A 27,627-nucleotide genomic window follows, 5' to 3' on the forward strand; every position below is an offset into this window, starting at 1 on the left:
GGTGCCATGTAAATACAGCTGGCTTTCTCATGTGCTTGCATGTATTAGTTTCTCAGATCAGTTTCTAATACAGAACTAACAGTTGTGCAGTAGGCTATCAAGGTGTCAGTGGGTAATTTCCAGCTGTGACACAACCCCTCTTTATAGTCATTTTAACCTTTTCCTCACTTAAGTACATTGAGATACACCAGTAAAAAATGCTATGGAGAGAGCAGGTATCGTCACTGAATTATTTCTCACCTGGATGCTAATGTAGTACTAAACCAGTAGATTCTGACTTTGTGCTCCTCATACAAGTGGTGCTTTTGTGATGGTGCACCATCACTCGGCAGTTCTTTTACTTTTTTCTTTTACAATATTGAGTGTCTGTACTTTTACTGCTCCAACTGATAGTTGCTGATCAAGAAGGGCTTCTAAATCATTAAACGAGTTGCTTGTTTTAAAAGATTTTCAGTTAGTTTTCAGTGACAAAACTTTGCTAGTACTTTTCAAATAAAGTCGACTTGTTTCAATTCCTTCTTTGTTTTTTTTTAAGCTGTGTCAGTGTGAGGCTGGGCTAAATCAATTTGCATGCCTACGCAAGATTTTATATAGATTTAATTGCATCCGTTTACAGTATAACATCAATTAAAATGACGTATCCAAATACATGAATTGGATTTGTAAGAAAAAGTACTTTTCCAACAGTTTGGGAAATTAAGCTTCTTTGAAGATATGTTGGAGGAAATTAACTGCCAGTGTGTAATTTAAATAACAATTTACCATGGGTATGTTTCAACATGCTAATCTGTTTCATTTATGGAAAAAAACCACTGTTCATATTTGCAGTTAGGAAACACAGTATCAGCAAATGCTGTGGCAGCTTTGCACTATCAAACAATTGCTGAATTTCCTACATAGGCAGTGTAAGATACCATATCATGGAAGTGCTCCTAGCAGCTTAGGAAACTGGGTGCATATATCTCGGGCGAGTGCTCAAGGGACGATTTGATTAGAGAGCCATAAAAATCAATAAACTCTATGAATCTTGATATAGTGAACCTTTTCCCGGAACTAGGGATCCAAAGTTGGAAATTTGCTCAGAACTGGGGGTTGCCCAGAATATCTTGTCTGTTTAAATGCATTCTTTTTCTTCCATCTATTTGACTCAAAGTTTGAAATGCCAGTTGTTTTTGATTGAGTGAAGTGATGTATGTTACAGTGTGATTCATGTTCCAGTTAGCAGTACTGGGAATGTAATAAAAGGCTCTAGGATCCAATTTGTCCTGTGATACAGCTTTTCCCTCTTGTATATTTTCATTAAACAGCCCTTATCTGCTTTGGTGAAGGAAAATACTCAGTCCTGATAACTACTCAACCGCAAGTTCAACTGCATGAAATATAACTAAATATACATAGAGCAATGCAAACAGCAGAGATAAATTTCTGGTTAGAATTGTTCAATGTAAACAGATTCATTTCATATAGGAAAAATTGCAAAATAATTGCAGTATGAACTTTATCTGCCAAATGGACCATGGTTACTGTTTCGGCAGGCGTAAAAGGCCTATCGATGGCCTGCAGTAATCTTCAACATGCACTTTAGCTCTTGTGTTTAGAGTTTGTGTTATGTTGCTTTATTTCATGATACTGTCTTCCTGAATTGTCTTCTGGAATCACTGTTAAAACTTTTTCACTTGTGAAAACTTTCCTAGGTTTGTCAAGTGTGCTTAAAAAGACAAAAATCAAACTTAGTTAAGCAACAATTCAGGAATGTGTCTGGCTGAAAAAAATTTTGTTCTCTGTGTGTGTAAATTTATACTTGATGGTCACAGGATCTCCTCAAGCTTAAAACTTGATTCGTCGCACCCAGTATCTTTCTGGAAGTACTTCTGATACATATTACAGGACGCTTGGCAGATAATTCACTAAAGACTTAATTTAAAATTATTAGAGATACTTGGGATTAAAAGGAGTTGACCTGTGTGCTTGTGTTTTTTTTGTTTCTTGGGGTTTTTTTGTTTTTGTTTTTGTTTTTTTTTAGTTTGTCATATCTACTGGATATCTGTAAAAACAGACAAGAATCAGATAAAATGGGGTTGCAACCCAAAGTTCAAGTGCATGTACTAGTGATACTCATTGAGAAGTTGTATTAAAAATCATAAAAATTCTTTTGTCCTTTGATAGGAGTCACATGGAAGGCTTGGTTCTATAATCTGGCTTTTTCATGCCATCTTTTTAAATGCAATAAAATGTATATATATATATATTTTTTTTTTCTTTCATGAGTATTGAAAAATCCTGAATTATAAGCCTTATTTGCAAATGTGACCTGTGAATGAAAGTGCATTCTGTAGTTCTTCCTGGAGTGTTTAGGAGTATCCCGTCAATAAGCAGTATGGTCCCAGGACTCTTTTCCAAATACTCCAAGTAATAATTTTGTTTTTTTTTTTTTTTTTTTTTTTTTCTTTTGTTTTTGATAACCCATCCAGACAGTCTGGCTGAAGAGTAGCATGTGGTAAATTTATGTGCAGTGTGCTGTATTACCAGATACAATTCTGACAGTTGATATGCTGTCTGTTACCAGATATAAGTATCTGGGGGAAAAGAAGCTTAGGAAGCAAACCAACTTTTTTGTCCACAACTGTTACGGGTATAATGTGGCTTCATTAAGATTTCCTTAAAATTGTTTTGTATGAATTTAAAGTAGCGTCTTCTTTGGGAAAGATCTGTACTAGCTAAAATGGCTTTCTATTTCAAACCTCTGCGTAGGGTAGACTAGCACACTCTGCTACTACCAGGCTTCGGTGTTTTCTTCTGCACTGTAGAGGAGCTCTGAGAAGACGGTCACTTCTTTTTTTCATTCTTTTGATGAAGAAGGTGGAAACAGTTGTAACCACATGATTTCCTCCTATGAAGGGCAAAGCAATGCTATTTGTGCTAGCCAGTAAATACTCTGAGCTAGATGGAAAGAGGAGAGTCATAAACTTAACCTGTAATCTTAGTCAGACTTGGAATTTAAGTCACTGTCTCAATAGCAGCACAGAATTGCACTAAATACATAGCGTTTTCTTACCTAAGGATAAAAATAAGTTTTCTATCTTAAACTGTGTTCTTTTTCATTAAAAAGAAAATCTTGGTAGAAACGTAAGGAAACTGCTTAAATACTTGGAATAGGTGGAAGGTGCGTCATCTTTCACAACCCCGTTTGTAATTGCAGTTTCTCGAGCTGTGCAGTTGTTACCTTAATTGCTTGGTCACATCACTTGCTAGGTGTGAACTACTTGTTAGGAATGCTGCCTTCAAACAGGAGTCTTGAGGGAGAAGAAAGAGGAGAAACCTCTTGAACTTGCTGCCATCCTGTGCTTGCTGATTGCTCTGTACTTTGGTCTGCTCAGTTTTCTTTAAGCTCTTCTGCATTAATTAGAAGATCTTTTATTTGGATTGCTTTTTTGTGGTGTTTTTTCTCTTAAGAGGTAAGATACAGTACTCTGATACAAACACAGTAAAAAGTGCCATGAAGAGCTTCAATGTAAGAAGAAAGTAGCAGTCAGTTTATTCCAGAAACAAATTTCCCAAAATTGTGAGAAGATTCATGACTAAATCTGTAAATGTGCTTAATGCATACAAAGACGAAGTGCTGCTCAGATTCAGCATCTCTGGGTTTGCTGTCCCATGTCATCTGTCTCCCTCCTGCCAGCAGCATTTAGATAAATGGGTAGTGGAACTATTTTCTGAGTGTTGCTATTTTGAACTGTAGCTATTTTTAACCAAATGCAATTTTATGACTTAGACTCTGTCATTATTTCTTTAAAAAAAATGACTTGCTACGTCTCCATGTTATCTTCCGGGATAAAATGCAGTGGATGCTGCAGTTGGTAAACACAGAAGAGGGTAGGGATTATTCCATGCTCAAACTAAATTTTCTCTTTCCAACTCTAGAGGCTGCCTATTCCTATACTGCTTCCATAGTGTCATAGGCTCTTACTAAGCAGCTTTCTCAGCATATGGGTACTTTCAGGTAACTTTTCTGTATAAATCTGGTATCTCTTTTTGGCAACCTGAATAACTTTAAAAAAAAAAAAAAATCCAGTAGCAGCTTGCTTGAAAGGAGACTTAAAATTTTGAGGTTCGCTTGACTCTGAGTCTCATGACAACATAGCAATTTGTGTTCATAATATAGAATACATTATGACTTTATATTTTCACAGTTCCACTTCTGTGTCCTTTGCCAGTACTCTTCAGTTTCTCCATGACTGTAATTAGTCCCAGAACTCTGATCATTACGTGTGCTGTTAGAGAAACAGCCTCTGAGTTATATGGCAGCACTAGAATCAAAAGTCTATTTTATCTGTTCAGACAATATTGCAAATGTCTGAGGAACTCAGTTCTTGGATTATTTCTACTTAGAGTGCCTGATCTGTTACACATTAAAAAATTTAAGAAACAGCTGTTGAAACTGGTGGCAGTACCCCAGTAATGAGTAAATGGTTTTGTTGGCATTATTTTCACTGAGATGTGCAGATGTTGATAATGGGATTTCTCATATCTGTTCATAGTTGCACTGTGTCGTGACTGGGTAAATACTAATTTCCTTGTGTGCAAGTATGTTTAAATGTGTGCTTTCTCAGTTTAGAACTATTTTTTCAGCATATTTTCTGAAGGGCAAAATATTTACCATGTTAGCTCAAAGTACAGAACTTCTTGGAGTGAGTAACATTTGTTTGGGCAGCCCTGGCTGTGTGGGAGGGTGAGGAAGAGGTGTGCTTTGGCATTGCCATGCAGAAACATCACTTCCTATGAATGCAAGACATCTTAAAGCCCACTCTGCTTATGCTGCCTTGAACAGGTATTCAGTTAGCAGTGATGAGGCAGGCTAGATGAAAGCTGTCCTTTGTGGTACTAGTACTGGTGCCTCGGTGGCTGCTTGAGACTCGGGGATTTTGGCATTAAGTGCTCTCCGAATGACTTGGCTTCTAGGTTGATTTCAACGGAGTGAATTTTGCATGAGCCGTGTGTTGGAGCCACCTCTGATGCAGGAGAGGTCATTCTGCATGGTGGCAGAGGTTCTGTGTGACACCGCCTTTCGTAACAGAGCAGATGAAGAACTAGTCTCGCTCTCAGAAGGACAGCATAGCTGTCCCAGTCAATTCAGAAGACCTCATTTGGCTGAGTTATCCTTCAAAGGATGCTTAATATGAATTGAGGATGTACAAGAGCTTTTTGTCTCTCCTTTTATGTGATTTAAAAATAAGGGGCTGTTAGGGTTCCTTCTGGGCTTGAGCCAGCCTCCAGTGAACAGGCCACAGAATCCTCTTGCATCATGCCTTTAAGTACTATGAGCTCTAAAGCATATCTTTAAAAAATCATCCACTGTTGAGATAGATGCTTTTAAACGTAGACAGTTTATTAAATCTCTATGTAAATTGTGTAACCAGTCTGGTGACTGGTTATCCTGAGAATTAGACACGATGAAAATATGCCAGTTGTTACACTACTTCTGCCATATCACATACAGCCTTCCCGAAGTCTGTTGTGTGTTACTGGTACTTGTATGTTGTGGCCAGATAGGCTTCTGAATACACCGGAATGAGGACAGCCAAGGGTTAGGCTGAAGTGAAATGGCTGACTCAGTAGTGCACTGATCCTACATGGTGTCAGGAGAGGCAGGAGTTTTTATGGTATTCTGTGGCTCATGAATCGCTGCTTCATGGCAAGTTGCTTTGCAAGTCATTGTAAGACTTGGAGAATATGGGGGAGTTGGCAGTTAGGGGCCCCCCAAATTAACATCCTGGTAGAATCCAAGCAATTCTACTATTACTTTCTGGCACTCAAGGATTTGAATTCCTCATTTTGTAGTATCCAGCAAAACCAACCGCTTTTCTTTTGGGGGCAGTGTTTCCTTCGCAAGCCTCTGCAGAAGCAGTATCCAAAGGGTGGTGTGGTTTTATTAAGAAATGTTATGACTCTTCTTCCTGTGAAAAGTTCTCATTTTTAGACTAAACCTGCAGGAAACTTTCAGTAATAATGTGGACATGGGGGATCTGTAATCATGCAAATGAGCACTAAAATGCTTCATAAAGAGGATGGGTTGCAATTTTGATCGTGCTCCAGAAGCCTCCATTGTATGCAGTGTGTCAATAAAACTCAGACACCTGAGTTGGCAAAGAGGTAATACAGGGTGAGAGAAGCTGGGAAACACCTTGGGGGTACACAAATAGAGAGAGGTTGCTGAAAGGCGATCTGTGAGCCGCTGCTTACTGTAACAATGAGCATTGCACAGTGAGAGGTTTTCATCTAGCTGAATCAACAAGTCATAAATGAGGTCATGAGCTAGGTAATACATGTGTTCTTGTCTAGCAATGTAAAACTTAGCTTTTCTGCTTCTTACTGTTTTCACAGTTTATTTTCTTCAATGGGGCCCAAGTCTGTACTGTCTTGCATGAAAGGCAGTGGAAGTCCTCTGCTTCCTTGTGCTCCTGAATAGGTACTGAGTGGTGGGTCTGTGTATTTGCAAGGTTGGCAGAATGGGTCTTCTGTAGTGCCCATTACAGCTGGGAGCCTAAGGGTGCAATTCTGTTTCTTTGTAGCACTAGTGCACTACTACTGTATTCAGGAAAGAGTTTATTCTCTCTTGTCTTTATCTTTTTTTACCATGAGTTAGAATGGTTTCTTCACCAGGGCGGGAACTGGGCTTCTCTGACCCTCCCGCTTACACTTAAACAGAAATGTACTTGCTGTATTAAAGGGGACAGTACACCAAGTCCCCAGAGCGACAGTAGTGTGCGTGGCCTAAATCAGCGGAGGGAAGCACTCATTGCAGACATAGAGCTCAAAAAGCTTTGGATGGAAGTGGGCATTGGTTACTGCTAATCCATGTTTAAAGGTTACCCAGTAGGATGACTGTTTCTCGAACTGTAAATCCTTGTGTGTGGTGAATCTCTCCAAAGGGATGTATGTTCTCAGCGTCATGTTTTCTTCTGACAGAGGAGGTGCAAATGAAAACAGAATGTAATTATTTAGATGAGAAAGCTGCTGTGAGAAATTTCATTTCCTGGTCCCTTGTTTTGAAGTAGAATCTTGTTTACGCCATACGCTAATGATATCACTTGTCCAGGCAATAACAAAAGGAATAGATTATTGCTGCTAATATGTCTGAATTTGAGCTTGTCTTCCTTTTCTTCTGCAATGAGATGGTTTGGTAATGAATTACTTGTCTTTTTTTTTTTTTTTTTTTTTTTTTTTTTTTTTTTGCCAGTGTGTATAGAAATGGTATATGGTCTATAGAAATGAGGTCGGTACCACTTTGGAAGTAAGGCCTCTGCCGCAAAAAAGCAAATACTGCAGTATGAAGTGTCGTAATCTCTCGCTTACCAAGTCACAAGAGGGAATTGTAAATAAGAGTGAAAGGGAACTACTTCAGATGTCTCTCGCTCTCCCCCTCTTCAAAATCTAACAATTAGAGCAAACTGCTGCTTCAGAGTGAACATTTAAATTCCAGCCCAAACTCATGAGCGGTGGGGTTCATTGCTCAAACTTCTGCAGTAACCTTGGCCGTCTTGTGCTGCTTCCCTGTGCAGCGTTACAAGCATCTGTGCTGTTTGGAAGCCCTCTGTGTAAAAGGCAGAGATGTGATAGTAATCATCTCATCTTTTGATTTCTATTTGGACATTTTTTTCACTCCTTCCTGCTGTATTTTAGTTAAAGTTGTGATCATGTAGAGAATAATTAACTTCAATCACTTCTGAAATACTCCTGTGTATCATGGCTCTACTGGAGTGCAGTAACTGCCCTCTAAAATGTCTTCCTTTTACAGAAATTATTGTAGCACTGCTCAAGTACATCATCCTGTGGCCAAGGAGCAGATTTTCTTGTGATAGAATAAGGTAAAGAAGATGGCAGAGCTTAAATGCAGATACAGTAAACAGGTATTCTTAGACTATTTATAGAGTAATAGAGGAATAAAAGACTGCATAATAAACTCCACTTAGTTCTCCACCTGAAGGTGAGTCATGGGCTACAGTGAGAAGGAAGGGTTTAGAGAGATTTGACTCAAGTGCTGGAATGATAAGCGGATGTGCCACGTGGGTTGTTCACACAGAGAATTGTCCCTAACTAAGCAATCGAGGGACGGTGGTGAATACAGCAGAGACGAGGTGTTAGGAATGCCTGCAGATGGTGTGAGAGCTGCTGGAGCTGGCTTGTGATGCTGTGGTGTGGTGCAAACTAGTTAAATGTCTTCATGGAGATTCTGCTGAGGAGTTCCTACTCTTGTCATTTGTGTATTTGGTAGAAGGAGGGTGGTGAACAGAGAAGATGAATTCCATAAAATACAGGTGTTCGCTAAGAAAACTGACAGTGTAGAACATCTGCTGTGTTGTATTAACTAGAAACATGGTATTCTTTATAAAACAGTTGCCAGAAGGAAACTGTTCACAGAATGGCAAGGGTTGGAAGGCACCTCGGGAGATCATCTAGTCCAACCCTCCTGCTAAAGCAGGTTCACCTAGAGCAGGTTGCACAGGACATCGTCTAGGCAGGTTTTAAACTGTTGTAGAGCTGGGTTTCAGGCCCCTTTAAAGAGCTTGAAATAAAAATCATAGAATCATGGAATGGTTTGGGTTGGAGGGGACCTTTAAAGGTGACCTAGTTCAACCCCCCTGCACAGTGAGCAGGGACATCTTCAACAAGATCAGGTTGCTCAGAGCCCCGTCCAACCTAACCTTGAATGTTTCCAGGGATGGCGCATCTACCACTGGGCAACCTGTGCCAGTGTTTCACCACCTGCAGCGTAAAAAATTTCTTCCTTATATCTAGTCTGAATCTACCCTGTTTTAGTTTAAAACCATTACCCCTCATCCTATCGCAACAGGCCCTATTAAAAAGTCTGTCCCCATTTTTCTTACAAGCCCCGTTTAAGTACCAAAAGGCTACATTAAGGTCTCCGTGGAGCCTTCTCCAGGCTTAAGAGCCCCAGCTCTCTCAGCCTTTCCTCATAGGAGAGGTGTCCTATCCCTCTGATAATTTCGCTAAATGATCAAATGGATACTGTACAGAAACTAGTGGTGGTGACTTGTATGATACTTCATTTTAATAAAGGAAACTATGAATTATTTCAGCTTTTGAGAAGGCACATCCTCAGACAAATGTGCAACTTGTCACATCTACTTTATGAAAGTACTTGAACAACTATCTTTAATGTTAATAATGTTACATAAATTGTGTATTTGTATTTTTTAAAAGGTAAGTAAATAGGCTTGTCCATCTATTATCACTTCTATCATCTGTCCTATCTAAATTGATCTTTGCTTGGCATACTTGTGAGTCTGATGCGTTTTCCTGGAGCATGTTGCGAGTTAACCTTCTTGAAGACCTAACTATTGGTAGAATTTTACAGAGATGGCTTATTGAAGGTGGCAGATATTAAGTAGCCTTGAAATACTTAAACATAAATATTGGCTGACCCTGAAGTTGTATCAAAGAATATTTCAAATATTGGAACATGCTGTGTTCCCAAGCTGTTTTATCATAGCTCATTGTCCCACTACTTAAGAGTGCTTAATCTAGACTTACGTTATTTTCATAAGTATTTTTAAAAAGCTCAAGGTATAAATTAACTCAGTTAAAAAGGCTGTGCCCACTGTTGCTGCATAGATGGATGAAACTTTAAATGCAACGTGACTAGTATAGCTGTAAGTGTCAGGATAAGTTCTTCTCTAGTGTTTTGTTCTTGGCTTCAGGGAAGTTGTAAGCTGTTGCTTGTTTGTTTTGTTTGTTTTTTTTTTTTCCCTAAATGGACTTTAGTGGCAGGCACTTAAGCTGACCTTCACAAAGAGCATGAGTGTGCTGCATTGTGATGGAGAGCTTGGAAATAAAGATGAGCAAGGGCACCATGTGCTGGGGTTTTGACCTGCAGAGCCTGTCTGGGAAGAAGAGGATGGGCATGTACCACCCAGCTGTGAAGTGGACTTCAAAGTACTGCTTTGTTTAAGTATTCTAATGAGAGCAGATATGAAAAAAAGGATCAGTGTTGCTGCTGAGCAGCCAGGCTATCTATGTTCTTGAAGAGTAAAGCTCTATCTGCATCGGGTCTGCTTCCACGGTCTTAGTAAACACTAACAAGAAGTGAAGGAATGTGTGGTGTGAATGCCTACAAATCTTAGGCTGTGCTGAGTCTTGTTCTTGATTTATGCAACACTGATAGCTTGAGTGTGCTTTAATTTTGCTAGCATGGAGAACAGCCTGTGTGTCCCCATCTCAAATTGTGGGCATGCAAAGTGTCTTTAAACCATGAAGATATAGTGGAAGAACTAAAATGTGTAATGCTAATCAGCGTGGAAAGGTGTTCTGTGTGTCCTTTGCTTGAAGAAAAGGATTGTTTACATGAATTGACTGAGTTTGTTGGATGGGTAGGGTTTTTTCCCTGCAACACTGAAGCTTGCTTTCACTTGGAAGAAAGGGAGACCTAGGCCTGTTTTCCTTTTGTTACATAGGTTATGTTAATTAAGTCTTGATAAAATACTGTGGATCAAGTCCAGTTCTTGACATCTAGCTGTGATCTTACAGAAGCTGGTAGAGCTATTTCTGTTCAGGGAGGTGCTGGGGGGGGGGAAGAAGTGGCAGGGTTTTTGTGTGCTTTATGTTTACATGGGAAGAAAATGTACATGAATTTTTAACCACCTTTGTTTTCATTTGGTTTTAAGAGATCTGAATAACTTGAGTGTTAATTCATGTTAAGAAATTTGGGATTAGATAGTGGGTTTTTTTAAATTTCAACCTCTGCTTTTTGTTACAGGTTACATCTTAAGTGTTGTGCTCCTAACTTTACCTAGGCAACACCTGGTTCAGCTTTACCTGTACTTTTTGACTGCACTGCTGCTTTATGCTGGGCACCAAATTTCCAGGGTTTTTGTGTGCTTTATGTTTTCATGAGAAGAAAATGTACATGAATTTTTAACCACCTTTGTTTTCATTTGGTTTTAAGAGATCTGAATAACTTGAGTGTTAATTCATGTTAAGAAATTTGGGATTGGATAGTGGTTTTTTTAAATTTCAACCTCTGCTTTTTGTTACAGGTTACATCTTAAGTGTTGTGCTCCTAACTTTACCTAGGCAACACCTGGTTCAGCTTTACCTGTACTTTTTGACTGCACTGCTGCTTTATGCTGGGCACCAAATTTCCAGGTAAGAATAAATGCATTGATTTTGTTAGCTTGGTTTGGGAATTAGAAAAATGATTGATATTTTGTTAATATCTTGTATAAATGGGATAGGTCTGGTTTTGTGGAGGCCTTTTTCCTATGCCAGACACCTAAATGTATCTTGTTGTTCTTTGTCTTGAAAAAATTTACAGAATTAAATATGCAGTCAGGTAGTTCTGGTGTATTTTCATTGACTTAAAAGGAATTTCGAGCTATGTTTCTGTAGTGTAATGTCCATTAATCTGAGGAGAAAAAGCAGTTGCCACAAGACTAAATGTGGCCTCTGATGTGGTAATCTGAGTTACTCAACGGCTTGGCTAACGTGCTTTCAACACTGGAGCATTCTACAGATCAGACAGGACACTACTTTTAGTTTCCTGGCACCTGCAATGAGAGAGAAAATAGAGATATTGAAGATGGTAAAGTAATAGTGGAATTTATTCTTAAATTCATCTTTGTGTAATATATCTTACAATGAAAACAAGGAAAGGCATTTTGGGTCTAAAATGCAGAGAAAGAGACTGAAGAACTTTTGAGTCTGACAAGAGAGAGTTCATTGTCTTTGGCTCTAGCTAAATCTGTTGAAAACCAATGTAAACTCTCATACTGACAAGAAGTTTAATTGGAACCAAAGAGCGTGCCATCACATTAATGGCATTACATGAGAAGTTTTGAAAATATGGGCTTGAGCCTGATTTATTTTGGTGCCTGATGATGGGAAACACGTATGCTTTTGATTGATTTAGGTGAAGTAATAGATTTGTTATTTCTGCATCAAAATTGTTGTTCTAAAGCATTTGCTGGAGTCTCTCTTACTCAGTATGTTGCAGTTCAGGGGAGCATTAACGAAGGTTTTGTGGTGACTTCACATGTTACTGTTGTGGCTGTCAGAGTTGCAGTTAATGGTTTCCTGAATGGATGAGGGTGTGAGAGAGGAATTATGGCCTCTTATTGCCTGGGTGGGAAGGAAAGAGCATTTTTTATCATCCTTAGGGGGGTCCTGAGGTTTTTATAGATACAGCTTGTGGGTGTTTCTTACAGGGTTGAAGGTTTACTTATTAGAAAAAGCAATCTAAACATTATTTAAGAACTTGCATTGAAGTAAAAACAAAGCTAGTAGCAAATAGCCATCAGATACAGGGCTCTGGCCCAGAATGTTTGGAGATACTTATGCCATTATGGATCTCTAAATTTTTTAAAAGAAAGGGAGATGGTGTGGGTTTTGGTTGGTACATTAAAGGATAGCACTGTGTTTGATTTTAATACCTTTTTTGTTTGTGTTTCTATGTAAAGTGAATTATGACTTCTATTGCTTTGTGAGGTTTGAGACTTTACAGGCTTCATTGAAACACGTTAGATAACTATTGCTTGGACCGCTCGGCGTATTCGTACTAAGCTTTCTCTATTTGATGCTTCTGGAGTGAGTTAATAAAGACTTTAATTAAATCTTGCATCAACTGGCACAAAAAATACATTTAATTAAAAGATGTATTGGATTCAAATAGTCCAGCAGTATTCCCTAGCTAGTTTGCAAAGCAAATGTAGTTGCTAACACTTCTGAGTGAGCTTACCCATTCCCTAGACGTAAGACTGACTTGGTTCAGGAGGAAGCGCTGTGCAGGGGGTTCTCAGCAGCAGTCTTTGCATAATGTGGGGAGTGACACTTGCATTAGCTTTTAAAAAGAATTTTTGCATCCCATTAGTTTTCATATTGAAAATAGTAAAGTGTAATACAAGTATGTTAGTGGAGCTATTCCATTTATTGCCAAAGCTATCCAATTCCAACTGGTGTTTCTGTTTAGCAGACTGATCATCATAAGACATACAGTAGTCACATGTGCAAACTGTTCCTGAGTGGTTTATTGTTAATAATTCTGCTTAGAGCTGAAAACTTCCAGTGAATTGCTTGCATGCACCACCAGTTGGGATGCTATTTAAGACAGATGAAGAGGTCTTGTATTGAGGCCAGTTTGGTTAATGCAAATTATAGACCAAGACCAGAATCAGCTGGCACTTGTGACTCTGCAGTGTCCTGGAAATTCTGAGCTGTTGAAAGACTTCAGCTTTCAGTGGTTTTTTTTTCCACCCCAGAAATAGCTTGTGGTTCAGCTGCAAGTCTGGGAATAAGATCTGAATTTTATAGTGAAGATCTGAATTTTATAGTTAAGATCTGACTTCAGACTTCCAGGTCTGTGTGACCTTGTCAAAGTCACCTAACTTCTAAAGTGTTTATTTCCTTATCTGCAAGACTGAGAATTACCTTAATGTGTAAAGATCGATTAACTAATGTTTGTAAACACTTGGAGAGTCCAAGAAGAGGCTACATTTGTATGTAGCATGTTAACCTGGCAGTTTGGGTGGAGATAATACACCATCTGTTTATGGAAAAATGAGAAGTCAGCTTTAAAAAACAAAATCCTGCTGCTCCTGGCAAGGAAAACGGATGCTGGTTTTATTTTATATGTAGCTGCACAAATGTCTTGCTTTAAAGGATCACATTTCTTTTCCCTATTTCCAGCAATAAAACTTGGGAAAATAAATGATGTCGTTATGAAGAAAAGAAATGATGCAATTAAACGCACTGTTAATGCTAAAAAATTGAATCTACATCATTATCTTATTTCACGTTTTGCAGTTTTGTTACAATTGTATTCCAAGTGTTGAGCCTCACAGCTTAGATAGTGAGAAGGCGGGCAGTAAGAGACTGAGTTGTTTCTTATGGATAATCTTAAAATACACTTAATTTTAAGGTTGTCTGTGGACATCTAAAACCTATGAGAGTGTGTGTTTGATGTTGACAGCGGAGATTAATCAGCCAAAGTAAATGTCAGCAATATGAGTCAATTAGGTCAGATAACCACTGTGCCTTATGTCAGTCAATTACAAAGCATATATTTAATACAAGATGACCTTTCTGCACTTCTAGTAACAAAAAATGGTCATGTGTGAAGCACTGTATCTCTTTGCCTCTTTAGAGCAATGGTAGTCATGGTTGTCCGTGAGTATATGTTAACAGTCCAGCAGTTTGATTAAATGAGGCTGGGAATGCATCTACAGAATGAACAGCAGGCAATCTGATCTAAGCTTTATTCTTATATCCTAATTTTCTAAAGTAATAACGTTGTTTCAGTCATTTCGTTAACTAGTAAATAATGATTTTGGCATTCTTGTTTTCTTACATTGCTGCAGTAAAGTGAACAATTCTCAAATGTAAAAGCTGCAGCTTAATACAGCTTTAATTGATCAAAATTGAGTGCAGGCACTTGCTCTTCTCAGCATCTTGTATGGCACTGCAGCTGTTCAAGGCATCTCTGATTGGTGTCTGTGCCAAAAGATCCTCGTGTTTGTACTGGTAATAAGAGAATCATTGCTTTGACTTTCCTTATTCAGACATCATCTACAAATACTGTTTAAAAAATTTAGGAGATCTTAAGACATTGCTTCTCCAAGCTGGTAGGCCTAAAACTCGGTTAATGAGAGTTACTTAAAGAATTAAGCCAAGTACATACCTCTGTGCAGATGACTTGAACCTTCAGATAGACAGTGGCAAGAAATGCAGCTTGAACCAATTTGGGTCATCTCCAGGTATGTTCTTGAAGCAACTCTAAGTGCAGCTTTTTTGGTATGTCTTAGCTACGTTGTGTAAGGTCATCTTGCTACAGTTTGTATCCTGGATGATTTTGTAACCTGTTTCTTAATAGACAGAAGAAACTTGATGTCTTCACTGCTTTCCTTCTAGTTTAGAAATAGCCAGTGGTTTCACCCTGAACTTGAGGATGGAGCACGATACTGCTAATACAGAAAGCCATGTAGCATGTTGCAAATGGTGTTATTTTTTTCTCCCTTTGTAACTCTGACGGATTGTGCTATTTGTGTTGCTAATGCTTTCAGAAAGTGCTTTCTGCAGGTTCATATGAAATGAACTTTAAAAATACCCAACTTTGTCCCAAAGATTACATCCGTATGGATGTTGGAAGGTAGAAGAAACCCCTGTGCTTAGCTATACCTTGATAACAAGGGGGAAAGTTCAATCTAGAATCTTAGGTGCCTTTTCAATCCTCTTGTGGTTTTAATTGTATGTTACAGTCTAAAAAACCCACTTCAACATACCTCGCATATACTATGACACTTGAAAAGCTGCAGTGAGTAGGCAGGGTTGTCAGCTATGAAGAACAGGCTTTGAAGTGTTTGTTTTAGTACTTTGAGAGTTACGTCTTGAATTCCAGATATCTTTTGCAAATGAAAATGTGAATATCTTAGCTTGGGGTAGCAAGCTAATACTAGAAGGGTGTATTTCCCCATTTCTGGGGAGAAGTGAATACTTCCAGTAGCACCGAGTTGCGTATTTTTCTGCACTGAAATAAAAAGAGCAATTCTTGTATAGGTTGTAGTTTCTGGTAGTGTTTGCCTTGCTTTGACTGCATTTGTTCCCAGCAAGTGTGGCTTGCCTCACTGATATAAATAAATACGTAGTAAGTGAAGTGCCATGCCCCTTGAGCAAACAGACTCCACTAACTCCGTGCAGAGTCAGATCAAGTGTGTCTGTCTAGTATTCCCAGGAATGCCATGCAGCTAGACAGGAATGACTGGACAGCATCAGCCAGATAGGAGCACGGGCTCAGTTGTGCTGCTGGTGGCGGAGTTGGCAGTGCCGTAACAAGGCAGAGCAGCAGCTGCCCTGGGAGTGGAGAAGGAAGGGTCGCAGGGCAAGGCAGAAAAAGGGGCCAGGGATGTGGATGCAAAGGATCCTGAGTATTGCCTGCTGTCTCATGGCCCGGGATTAAGGAGCCACTGGAGAGTTACTGCTGTGCTGTTCCAGGATTGCCTTCTGAAAGTGCAAAATGCTCACTCTGGGTTTGGAGTTCATATATGAGTTAGACTGCTGTTACATATATTAGCCTGCTTGAGAGCAGAGCTGATGGATGATCACCAACAGCAGAAAAATGCCCAGTCTTCTTGGGTTCTTACTTTTTCCTTTGGTTGCCTGAGCCCACACTCCTAGCCAACCTTTTTTGAGAGAAATTACAACTATCCTGTCAGATTTTCAGACTATCTGGCTGTATCTGCCAGTAGCACTCTGCCAGTTTGAGGGTATCTGGTTGGTCCCCCAAGTTTCCCAGGATAGAGCTAAACTTTTAAATCATGTTGGATAAAAGGATTCTGAAGCAACTTGGTTCCTGACTCTAGTTCACGACTGTCACTTTTCCTTCATAACTATTTTTAAATTCAGTGCAGAGCTTGTTAGGTGGAAAATACTATAACCATTAAATTGGAAGACCTATCTGTCAAGAGGTCAGATTTTTTTTTGTCCAATGGAGTTGCTGGGAAAAGAAATTATTACTAGGAAGAAGAACACTTAATGAGGATATTTAAAAATGGAATGGTGCTTAAGAGTCTTTGTCAATAAGCAGTTTCAGGCCACACTCTGAAGAACAGCTTGAATGTCCCAAAGGATTCTTAGGGCTATGCCAGTGAGTCTAATTACAGATAATACTTCTCCCGCTTAAGTCATGCTTCAGTTAGATTCTTACATCAGTGAGGCTGCTGTAACAGTAGCGTTAATATTGCTTTTTGTAACTTAGTAAATTGACTGACATACACTGAAGTTACGTATGTGTGGAATGAATAAATTGCTTCTTGTCTGATCAGATGGATCTTAATAGTTTGTGGGTTTATTTTTTTAGGGATTATGTGAGGAGCGAACTGGAATCTGGATATGAAGGGCCAATGTACTTGGAACCTCTCTCTATGAATCGTTTCATGACTGCTTTAGTAGGTAAGTGCTTTAAATATTTGTGATGCAGGAGAGAGCTCTGCCTAATTCTCTTCATTGAAACCTATGCACATTTTATCTCCTGGTTTCAAATTTCTCTTACCACTTTTAGTAGCTGTGATTCTCATTAACATGCAAGAGGCACGGGAGGCTAGGTGTATCCTGCCTGGCTTTTTCTATGCCACTCGTTTACCAGTACTCTCGTACTTGCAGCTTTGAAGTATTTTCTAGGTCTGTTTGTTACGCTCTGCCCCTGTGTTCTTCTCAGACTCACAGTCTGACTCAGAAGGACTGGATCGTCTATAACCTTAAGTAGAACGTACTGTAGAAATTTCAATAGTAACATGTTTTTGTAGTGCTTTTGTCAATGAAAGTGTTGTACAAGTATTTATTATTTATTGGCCTTACAGATGAACACTGTCATTCTCTTACAAAAAATTGGTGAAATAGATTTGTGGGTGTGTGCATGGGACTACAGGCTACTTTTTTTTTTTTTTTTTTTTTTTAAGGAGTCCCAGGGATATTTCTAGTTAAAGAGTTGAGGAGCAACAAGTCAAAACTACATTTAAATTGTGTTTGATTAATGGCAGAGATGACTTCTCTACCTAAAAATCCCCCCAAAATCCCAAAGAATTGGACTTTCTGGACTGTTCCCTTGCCCTTTGAACTTTGACTGGAAGAGAATAAATTCAGCCTTAAGATTGCTACGTCTACCATATGTTCTACTGAGAGGATATCGGAATAGACACACACCATGTGTATTTTAAAATTAAGCCTGAGACAAGCTTGAAAGAAAAATCTTCCTTAATCCCTTTCACTAAGATCTATGGTTTTCATCAGATTATCGACAGATTTAGTCAGCCATGTACTGTTGGCAAAACTCGACTGCTTTCTGTTTACTTGCAGCTGCTACTGGCAGATTTAAATGGGTTTACTTTACAGTATGTTAGGTCTATCAGAATATATACATCTCCTGTTTGCCTGCATCCTTACTCTCGAATGTGGAGTTTGTATTTGCTTTAAATATTTATTTTTTTTTTTTTTTTTTTAGAAATGACATTGGTATTTTTCAAGGAAAGGAAATCTTCTTTAGATACCATTTCTTCTCTGTTTTGAATTTCTAGATACATTATATCTTGCTGCCTTGTCAAATGACACCAAAGTACAACTAAAGCCTTTACTGTGTTTCTATGAGAAAATGTTTGTAATTAGTCATTTGAATCTCTCTCGAGTGCAATGCAGGGTCCCATGATAAAGCAGAATCCCTCAGAGAGCTTCACAAAGTGGCAGGCAGGCCTAGGAAGGAAGAGATCAGGAGGCATTGTGTCATTCAGTAACATTTAGACAGAAATTAAACTGAGAGTCAAACCCATTATGCTTCATCTGGTTTTAATATGGATTAAAAATAAGAAAAAAATACTGTTTATATCCAATACAGGTTTGGGTTGTATTGAGTGTCAGACTAAAGTGTCCCCTTATTGTAATTGTTTTTCAGAAGTAGGTGCTTGACTATACTAGCAAATGTGTGTACATTAACATACTTAATATCCCCATTTTTAATTTCCCCTGTTCTTTTAAAGCCAACTTGAAAGTGTAATTTTAGTCCTGATGGCAAGTGGTCTTCTTTGGGGAAGACTTGTGAAAGCGGGCTTTTTTTTTGTAGGAGTATGAAATACTTTCTCGCATTTGTTACATACAAAGGCATTTATCCAGTGCAGCGTGCCATGTCGCAGGAGTGTACTGCACTGAACTGTGTCATCTTCGCAGCAAAATGAATATATGGGTGCTTTGCTCCATCTTTTTCTTACATGTTCTGCCACAGTGTTGTGCTGCAGCACTGCTGACAAAGGCACTGAGGCAGGTGCATGGGGAAATAATCGTGCTACTAGTACAGCTCTGCTTCCTAAAAGTTCTCATCAGAATTAAGGGGATGCTGTACAGTGCACCAGCTGGTTCACAAATTTAATCTTTGTTAATGCTTTTATTCATTAGTGCTTTTTGAATGGGCTCTCATAGTCATTTCTTCCCCTGGATCTAATTCAGTCTGATGACTGTTGACTAGGGTTACTTATGTGCTGGATGGAAGAAATAGATGTCATTGAAGACTGCCCCTTGGATGAGTGTGCCACTTTGTGAACATGTCAGCTGTGAACATTACAGAGCTGCGTGGTTTTGGAAGCGATGCTACCATGAAGACTTGCTTTTTCCTAGTGCACAATAATGGGATTATATATTAACTTCAAGACATCCTGTTTTTCACATAACAGTTAATGACGTAGCCAGGGAATTTGTTAACATCAGCTTTTTAAAATTGGAAGTTAAATAAAGACAGTTCCCTACTCAAAGCATCTTGAACAGCGGCTGTACCACATAGGCTTTCTTGTTGCACATTTTCCATTAGCTTACAAGCTGGGAGGCTTTGGCTGCCTGTCAGCAATGTTTAATGTATTTGTGGAGGTTTTGGGAAGGGAAAAGAATGGGCAGAACAGGCAATAGATTTCTTCCTTATTGCCTCGTTCCCTAGCAGAGGAGCCTGGTGTCCTGCAGGAGGATTCCAGCTGTTGGGTTCATTACATGTGTCTGGCAGTTTTCAGTCCACAGCATTCATTCAGCTCGATTTGGTAGTCTTATAGCTAGAGCATTAAAGTCCTTCTGTGATTTGATAGGAGGTACAAACTAATTTCTTCTGACTGGTCCTGCTATGTTATGTGTGATGACTGACAGCGTACAGCCCCACGGGGAGATAAACTATGATTTACTGCAGAGAGACATTGTCCTGAACTAAGGTGCTGCAACCCCAGTTTAAAATGGGAAGTACCAGTCACTAAAAGCTCCATTGGAGACATTTTCAGTCCCTTCATGAAAGCTTTGACAAGGTACAGACTTCAGGAAGGAGACTGGGGCCTCCAGAGAAATGTATTTCCTTTGATGGTGTACAGCTCTCCTTCCCATGACAAGTAACTTTTGATCAGTTTTTAGAACGAAAAGGTGGGAGGGTCAGAGAGCTTAGCAGGGATTACCAGCATGCTCGGCACACCACTGTTGGAGGAAAGCAGGTTTTGCTGTTGCATGATATAAGACTGGATGCAGAGGTCCTGTTTTGATTGGAGTGCTCCAGAGTCATCGCAAAGAGCACTGGGCTGTTTTAACGTGATGTTGTTGCAATGTTTTATTTCAGATGATGACACTTGTTAAATCCTGAAGAACATAGTGGATGCTGGTATTTGTATCCCTTTGTGTGTGAAGCTGGGTTGCCTTAGTTACCAGGAGTTGCAGAAATCCTCACAAGCTGATTGTGCCAGGCTCCCGAATATTACAGCACAGCAGTGTGCTGGTGGTGTCTTAAACAGGGTTGTAGCAACGTGTGTGTGGGCAGAGAACAACAAAGCAGAGGGAGAATGCTTCAGAGCTGGAGCCCGTTGAACTTCTAAAAAGATGAGTAGAGTAACTTTCTCTGAGGCTGTAAGACCCAGTATGCTGATAGTGCCTTGCTGAGAGCAAGGGCTTGTTTGTTCTGAAAAGACATCTGCTAATTCAAAAATACATCTAGCAAATTGACAGTAGGACTTAAACTTGAAAGAGGACAGTGTGAAGGAGAAAGAACTTTGTATGCTTAAGTAGTAGAGATTAGAGATGGCTTTCAGCTCAGTTGCAGTTATTTTGAAAGCAGAAGTCCTTTCCTAGGTAGGGAATCTAGGCAGAATGAAAGCAAAACCCTGGTACTGCTATTTCTCCTCTTGCAGCTTCCCTCCGCAACCCATCTAGAAGGGCTTACAAGGTCAGTAAGCTTAAGTGAACACATGGAGTTAGTGCTGACCTAGAGATGTTAAGGGCCTTGATTTTTGTTACTTTGTGTTTTGCTAAGGCTAACTCCAGGTTTTGCGAAGAGTTGTGAAATGCAGGGATTGGTGGAGGTTAGCTCCAAAACAGGGCATAAGCACTTGGGTTTTAGTACCACGTATTGTGCCTTTCAGATGTAAGCTAACATAGATGGTAAACAAGGTTCTGCTTTTAAATAATGTGCAATAAACTATTTCCTTCCTGCAAAATGATGAGTGAGAATGGTTCTTATCCAGGCAATGTGCATTTTGCCCCATTGCATTTGCTCTGACGTAAAAGGTACAACTTCCAGTGACTCTAATGGGAGCAGTTATACTGGAGTGGTCTGTTCTAGAAATACCACCCTCCACATCTCTGGGTGTGTGGGAGAGATGTGCTTGTGTCCCTGCCAACTGTTAAAGAGAATTTAGTTGTTAATTATGTCACTTCCGAGCTTCAGTGATAATTTTCAGCAACTGCCTCAGGGCATTATGAAATTATTGAAGTCTCAACTGCTGACCTGGCTGTTCTCGGTCAGTAATTCCTCTTGACAGTATAAATATTGTTGCTCTAAAAGACATTTAGGGCCTCTGATTACCTTTTTGTGTAGATCGGAATGAAATAGTAGTATAGCTGGGCTTCAGAACAAGGTACCGCTGTTGTTACAGATACTGATGGGATTTAAGTTGAGCTGGGGATAAGGAAAAAGAGGGATTACTTTTTGGGTTATCCTCTGCATGATTTATTCCTGGAACTTCATGTTAATCTGAATATGATTCTGCGTGTGTTTTGGGTTTACATTTCGCTAATCTGTAAAGCGAAAGCATGCACTTTGAGTTAGTTTGAGAATGGTAACTTTAGTCACCCAGCAAAAGATGCAGAGGCGCCTGGTTTCATAACAGATATGTCCTAGTTAGAACTGTCATAATATGCTGGATGTTGATAACTCTGTTATGGAAAGATAATGTATTAAAGTACTTTTTTTTTTTTCCTGAAGGGGGTAATCAGCTTGATTATAAAACACTGTGTCGCGTTTTCAGGTCAGCTGGTGGTATGTACGCTCTGCTCCTGCGTCATGAAAACAAAACAGATCTGGCTTTTCTCTGCTCACATGCTCCCTCTGCTGGCACGACTTTGCCTGGTCCCTTTGGAAACCATTGTCGTCATCAACAAATTTGCCATGATTTTCACTGGTTTGGAAGTTCTCTACTTTCTGGCATCAAATCTTCTGGTGCCCTATAACTTGGCGAAATCTGCGTACAGAGAGCTCGTCCAGGTAAGGCAGTGAATGTAACAATTTTATTTTCTTCGGCCTGAGCCTTTTTTGCAGGAAAGAAATAAAAAAATACTTCGGCTGACTTCTGTGCAAGTGTGTGTGTTAACTCATGCTTTCTTAGCAAACCAGTTATGTTGCTATCCATAGCATCTTCCTTTAGTTTATGGTAGCTTACAATTTGTATGGGTGAGCAGTTAAGACATTAGCCTGTATTATGCTGCTGGCCAGCTGAGCATGTCCGCTTTGCTTGGACTTTGCTTAGTCCTTCCCAAATCCAGACTAAAAGACAAGATTGTGGCAGAATAGAATTTATTTACAGCCTTATTAAATGAGCAAGGTAATCCCCATGCATTAATTGTAGTAGCTGTTCATTTCAGGAAATGCCTTCTATATGAAAAACATTTTGTAATTATAGTAGTGTTAAATTGAGAGTAACACTAAAGCTGAATTTGACTGTAATGATCGCTGACTTGCAGTCAGTGATTTGTAACTTGCAGACAGTGATTTGAAAGGTCTGTAGTATTTTCTTTAGAACAGCAGCATTGCTGAGACCTTTAACAAAGGAGTTAGCAGAAACAGGGAAGTTGGATCTGACACGTATCCATTTTGTTAATGCTTTGACATCTGATATGTATTTAGTTGAAAAGACACTTTGTTAGTGGTACAGAAACATCACACCTCACTTTTTTTATATAAAAATAAAATGTATGTGTATATGCATCCTTCTGTATGTTTCAGTATAAAAGATTGATGCTTGCTTGACTTCTGACTGATCTGCTATTTCAGTTCTCACCACTTGCTGGATTTTTTTTCAAACCAAGCCACTGCTTTTCTGGCTTCTGCTCTTCGGTCCAGAAGCAGTCTGAAAACTAACTTGTTAAGCTCTGTCAAAGCCCTCTTCAAAGCTCTTCTTTGCTGTCATATCTGTCATACACAAACAAAAACTTGGCAGCAGTAGGTGTCTGGTGTGCCAAGGTCTCAGCCTGTCATGTTGATCATTACTGTCTGGTTATTTATTTTGTATGTAATTGGTCTTTGGAGCAGGATTATCCTTCTGTGTTTGTACAGCACCTAGCATGGTCTGATCTCGTCCATAACTAGCTTGTAGATTTCCTGATTAAAAACTAATTCAGGAGCTAACTGGCAAAACTTCAATATCCTTGTTTTCCAGTGACAATAAGAAAATTATGCTTACTGTTTACTTAGAGTGGTAACGTTTGGAGTAAAACAGTTGCACAGTTGTACAGGTCGAAGGCTTGCAACAGGTTGGAACGAGCACTTCCATTTTCCACGTCCATGAATGGATGTAGAGTTTAGCTTCCTAAAGTCAAATTCAGATTGGATTCAGATTTGAGAGTCATGTATTTATTTTTTATTAGATACTTATGTTTAAAACACTTCAACATGTTACAAATATTTTAATTATAAATACATTCTGTTGTGTTTTCCCCCCCCCCCCCCCCCCCAGTATTTTCAATCTTTGCATGCCAGGCTGTGTTACAGTGTTGTAATCTGGAGAAAGAAGTATTCCTTGTACATGGCCTTTGGACACTGATAATACTCTTTCTCCTGACTTTAGGCAGAGGGCATAAAGTGTTTTTCCCTTGGGAATACAGAGAAAACAGCAGAAACTTTCTAATGTGGCACTGGATTTATAATAGTCTTGTATGATGCTTTTCTAAATGCATGTAGCAGAGTGGGTTGGAATTAGAAGTTGTGAGTGGTTTTTGCATGTTACTGACAACATGGGAAAATAGGATTTTTGTTTTTGAAGAGCTTGCTGCTCTTTTCCTATGTTCTTGAAACAGAACAGTAAAAAAACCATTTGGCTCAGTGTGTTTGTGTAACTGGTTGCAACGCTGCTACGAATCAAGCTTAGTATGCTTATTCCAGAGGAGGATATTGCTGTTTTGTCTTGAATATTTTCCTGCTTGTATTTCCATCCCGATAACTTTGTGGAGTTGTTAGTTTTCAGTGATGCCTTTATCCTGGCATTTGTGGGTTTACTACTATTTTAGGCTGGATTTGATTGCTGTTTTGATATCAGTGGCAAAACTTAGTGAAAATTGGGATGTTAAACACCAGGAGTGTTTCCTGAATGCAGCACCATAGGGGAGACAGCCCTAACAAGTGGACCGAGGCAGCTTTTTTTGTGTGTGTGTGTGCATTTCAGACTGTGGGTAATGGTATAATTTAAAAGCAGGTCCAGGACCTTGGCTGGCTACTCTCAGCAGAAGGTGCCAGAAATACCTCACGGTTATGAATCTACATTATGAGTGTAGCATGACCCTTTTCTGATGTGGTGGAGTGCTCTGCCAGGAGCTGCACAGGATTGCTGGCATTGGTCCCAGGCCAAGGGAGAGGCCAGGGCAGTCTCCTGAGGGCAGATGTGCTTCTTTCATGAGTTTGTGTACAAAGCTAAAAGCGGGAGCCTGGCACCGTGTCTCTGCCAGCAGCGTAGTGCTTGTCCATCAGCCACGGTACATACTGCAGCAGGTCCCATGAACGTAAAATCCCTCATGCTTGTCATGAAAGACTAAGTAGGCAGCTTTTTTAATGTTTGCTAAAATTTGCTAGCCTTTATGGATTGTATGTCATTGTGGGAAGCAGGTGATGAGGAAATAACAGTTATGAGTGATTTCCTTTTGACCTTTGGTATTAAGTCCAGCTATATGAAGTTCCAGCTTCTTGGAAATGACTGCATTGTAACTTAGTCTTTGCAATACAAAAGAAGTAATTTGAGCATCAGTGTCTTCTGAAATAACTCTTAAGCATGAATTCCAAAACACTTGGTGGATTAGGAGCAGTCAGATATCCGGTACGTGATCTTTTTTTAGATAGTTAAATGTAAAAATATCTGAGGTATTAAGTTTTTCCTTAAAAACAGGTCAGCAAAGAAGATTTACTGTGCTGAAGTGATGTGGCTCATATTTCAGTATCTAGTGTGTGCAGTGGCGTGGCAGTAGCTACAGAGAAAGCAACGTTGCTGTGACTTAAGCTGGGCAAAAAGGTCTGAGAAGGGTTGTGTGTGAACTGGAGACACATGTCCTTGCCCCTCTGGCTGTGAGCGGGCTGCAGTCAGCAGCTCTGAGCCAACGTTATTCATAGGAAGAGGCATTCAGCTGGTCTGATAGTTTGCTGCACAGTCAGGTACTTCTTCCTACTTCAAGACAGACAATGTTAATATGTCACTGGCTCTCCCTTTGTCAGGCTGTAGTTTGATGTACCTCCTCTTTTCCTTTGGCTAATGCCATCTGAATTATCCTTAGCTTCCTTGTGGCTGTATTGTTGACTGTCCTGTGAACCAATTAACAAACTGCATTTTTCTGTCTTGTCCAGGTGGTGGAGGTATATGGTCTCCTGGCTTTGGGGATGTCTCTGTGGAACCAGCTGGTCGTCCCAGTTCTTTTCATGGTGTTTTGGCTTGTCTTATTTGCTCTTCAGATCTATTCCTATTTCAGTACACGGGACCAGCCTGCCTCAAGAGAGAGGCTCCTCTTCCTCTTCTTGACAAGGTAATTAACTAGTCTGTAAATAGTCGGTTTTCTGTTTTGACTATCTTCTGAAATAAATGCCTGTGTTCTTTTAGAGCCTAGATGTGTAGATTGGCTTTATTGCATCTGGATACCCAACAAATATTTGTCCTTATTGCAGCCACTGTGTATGTAAACCCTGTTAAGCTTGTCCTTCAGAGGCATGGATCCCATTCAGAACAGACAGTGTTAGTAAGACTGTGGGAGAGTTCCCAAAGAAAGCAAAGTGTTCCTTTGATGAGGGAATATCTGTAATTAGAGCTTTGGTCCAGAAGTTGTTTTCAGTATACAAATTCATTTTCAGTTGGAGATATTTCAGCTGAAGTTCTGTCCAACTAATACCTTACTCATGACTGTGTTGCTTTCTGAGCCCTGTATGTCTTGTTTCATCATTCTGGTGGGGATGCATTCTTGAGTCCATCCAAGCAGCCGAAGCACCCAACTCACAAAGTAACTTTTCAGCCCAGTGGTTAATTTGGCAGAGGTGTAAAGATATTAAAGATATGAAATTCCTAAAAGCTTTATAAAAACTGATTGTAAGATAGAGGAGAAGCCTGTGCTATTGCTGTTAGTGAGAGAAAGGCCTCATTTGGGGGATTCTTCTGGCTGGAACCGATGTGCCTTTGTTGTGTAACTAGAAATTGCAGCATATAAAAGGGGAGTGGGAGTGTAGGGCAGATAGGGACTGGATGTGTTGCAGAAGGTGGGTTAGGCAGATTAGATAGTGTAATACTGGGATGGGGAGAAAAGAGGTAATAGTTGTCTAAACACACAGGTAACATAGGATGTATTCTTTAGAGACCATACGTCATTAGTTCTGCTGTTTGGTTAGCAAATTGTTTATCTTGCTCATCATCCAATCAGACTTTCCAATTGCTTAGCTTTTCCTTGCCTCTCTGTGTTTGTATATCTATCTAAGGTGCCATTGTGTAAGCTGTCAAAATTCATTATCATTAAGGAGAAATGCCAGGGATTTTATTGCATGTAGTATTAAAATCGCTTAGTGTCACACTGCATTATGTAAAAGCACTGACTATGTTACCTGGTTGTTAACTAAATCATTGCTGTCTGAAGTTTTTCCTCCTGTTCATTTCTGCTTCAATTTTAGTTTTGTTATAATAGAGTACTGCATTTAGCAGTTAGCAGAGGTGGAGGAAGCGATCCTTTTCCTTGTAAATAAGTTGAGTTTATTCCTACACGAAATTGTTGGACTTCTCATATTAATGGCAGAACAGGGAACTTGCTTTGTAGACTTGCGTTGGCTTGATCTATGAGTGAATTGATCTGCAATTGGAAAAATACAGAAAAACTGTGCAAATGTTTTCAGTGTCCTCAGCTTTGTCACAGTAGAAAAATTATAAATGCTTATTCATCTTAAAAACACAAACTCAGGTAGTACCACTAACAGCCTCTTAGCCCTTAGGAAGGAGCTGAAATACCTTGTCAGGCTAGTTAATAATATAGTGGTGGCTGTTTAACAAGATGGAAGAAAAGATGTGCTCTTCCATGAGACTGAGTGAATATTGCATCTGTGCCCTTTAAGTGCAATGATTGCTTAAAACAGTGTAGCTGGAATTCAGGTGAGAGCAATTGGCGTGTGCAGAATCACTGTGTCCAGTTTTCCTAAGAACATCAGAACGGCTGTACTGGGTCAGACCAAATACTGATCCAGCCTAGGATCCTAGCCTAGGATCCAGTTTCCAGTAGTGGCTGTAAATGGGTACCTGGAAAGACACCCATCCATAATATGACAAACAGAACGCTTCCTAGTACTCTTCCAATCTCGCATCCAACTTCAGCTGTCAGGCTGATTTAGCTGGACGTGGTTAATATGTATTTAGTAACCCTCAAAAGACTTCTCTTCCATCGATTTGTGCTTTCTGCCCTTGAACCCATGTACACTTGTGTCATTTGAAAGATCTCAAGGCAAGAAGTTTCAACCTGCACTGTATGATGAAAAATCCATTTTGATTGTTTGAATCCATATTGTTTCGTTTGGTGCCCCTCAATGCATGGGGCGAGGGGGGGGAAGACCAAACAGTTCTG

At 39.6% G+C, this 27,627-nt stretch overlaps 1 protein-coding gene across 1 annotated transcript in view; it reads left to right on the plus strand.

Annotated features, from left to right (window-relative positions):
• Window positions 1-27,627, plus strand: part of RNF145 (ring finger protein 145) — a 45,320-nt gene that overhangs the window by 8,414 nt on the left and 9,279 nt on the right. The window contains exons 3-6 of the mRNA XM_009634700.2: window positions 11,055-11,163; window positions 16,865-16,956; window positions 21,813-22,048; window positions 25,388-25,563. Of these exons, the coding sequence (XP_009632995.2) occupies window positions 11,055-11,163; window positions 16,865-16,956; window positions 21,813-22,048; window positions 25,388-25,563 (613 nt within the window). The remainder of the gene's footprint in view (window positions 1-11,054; window positions 11,164-16,864; window positions 16,957-21,812; window positions 22,049-25,387; window positions 25,564-27,627) is intronic.

Source organism: Egretta garzetta, unplaced genomic scaffold (genome assembly GCF_000687185.1).
Source record: "Egretta garzetta isolate BGI_Z169 unplaced genomic scaffold, ASM68718v1 scaffold612, whole genome shotgun sequence".
Taxonomy (NCBI): domain Eukaryota; kingdom Metazoa; phylum Chordata; class Aves; order Pelecaniformes; family Ardeidae; genus Egretta; species Egretta garzetta.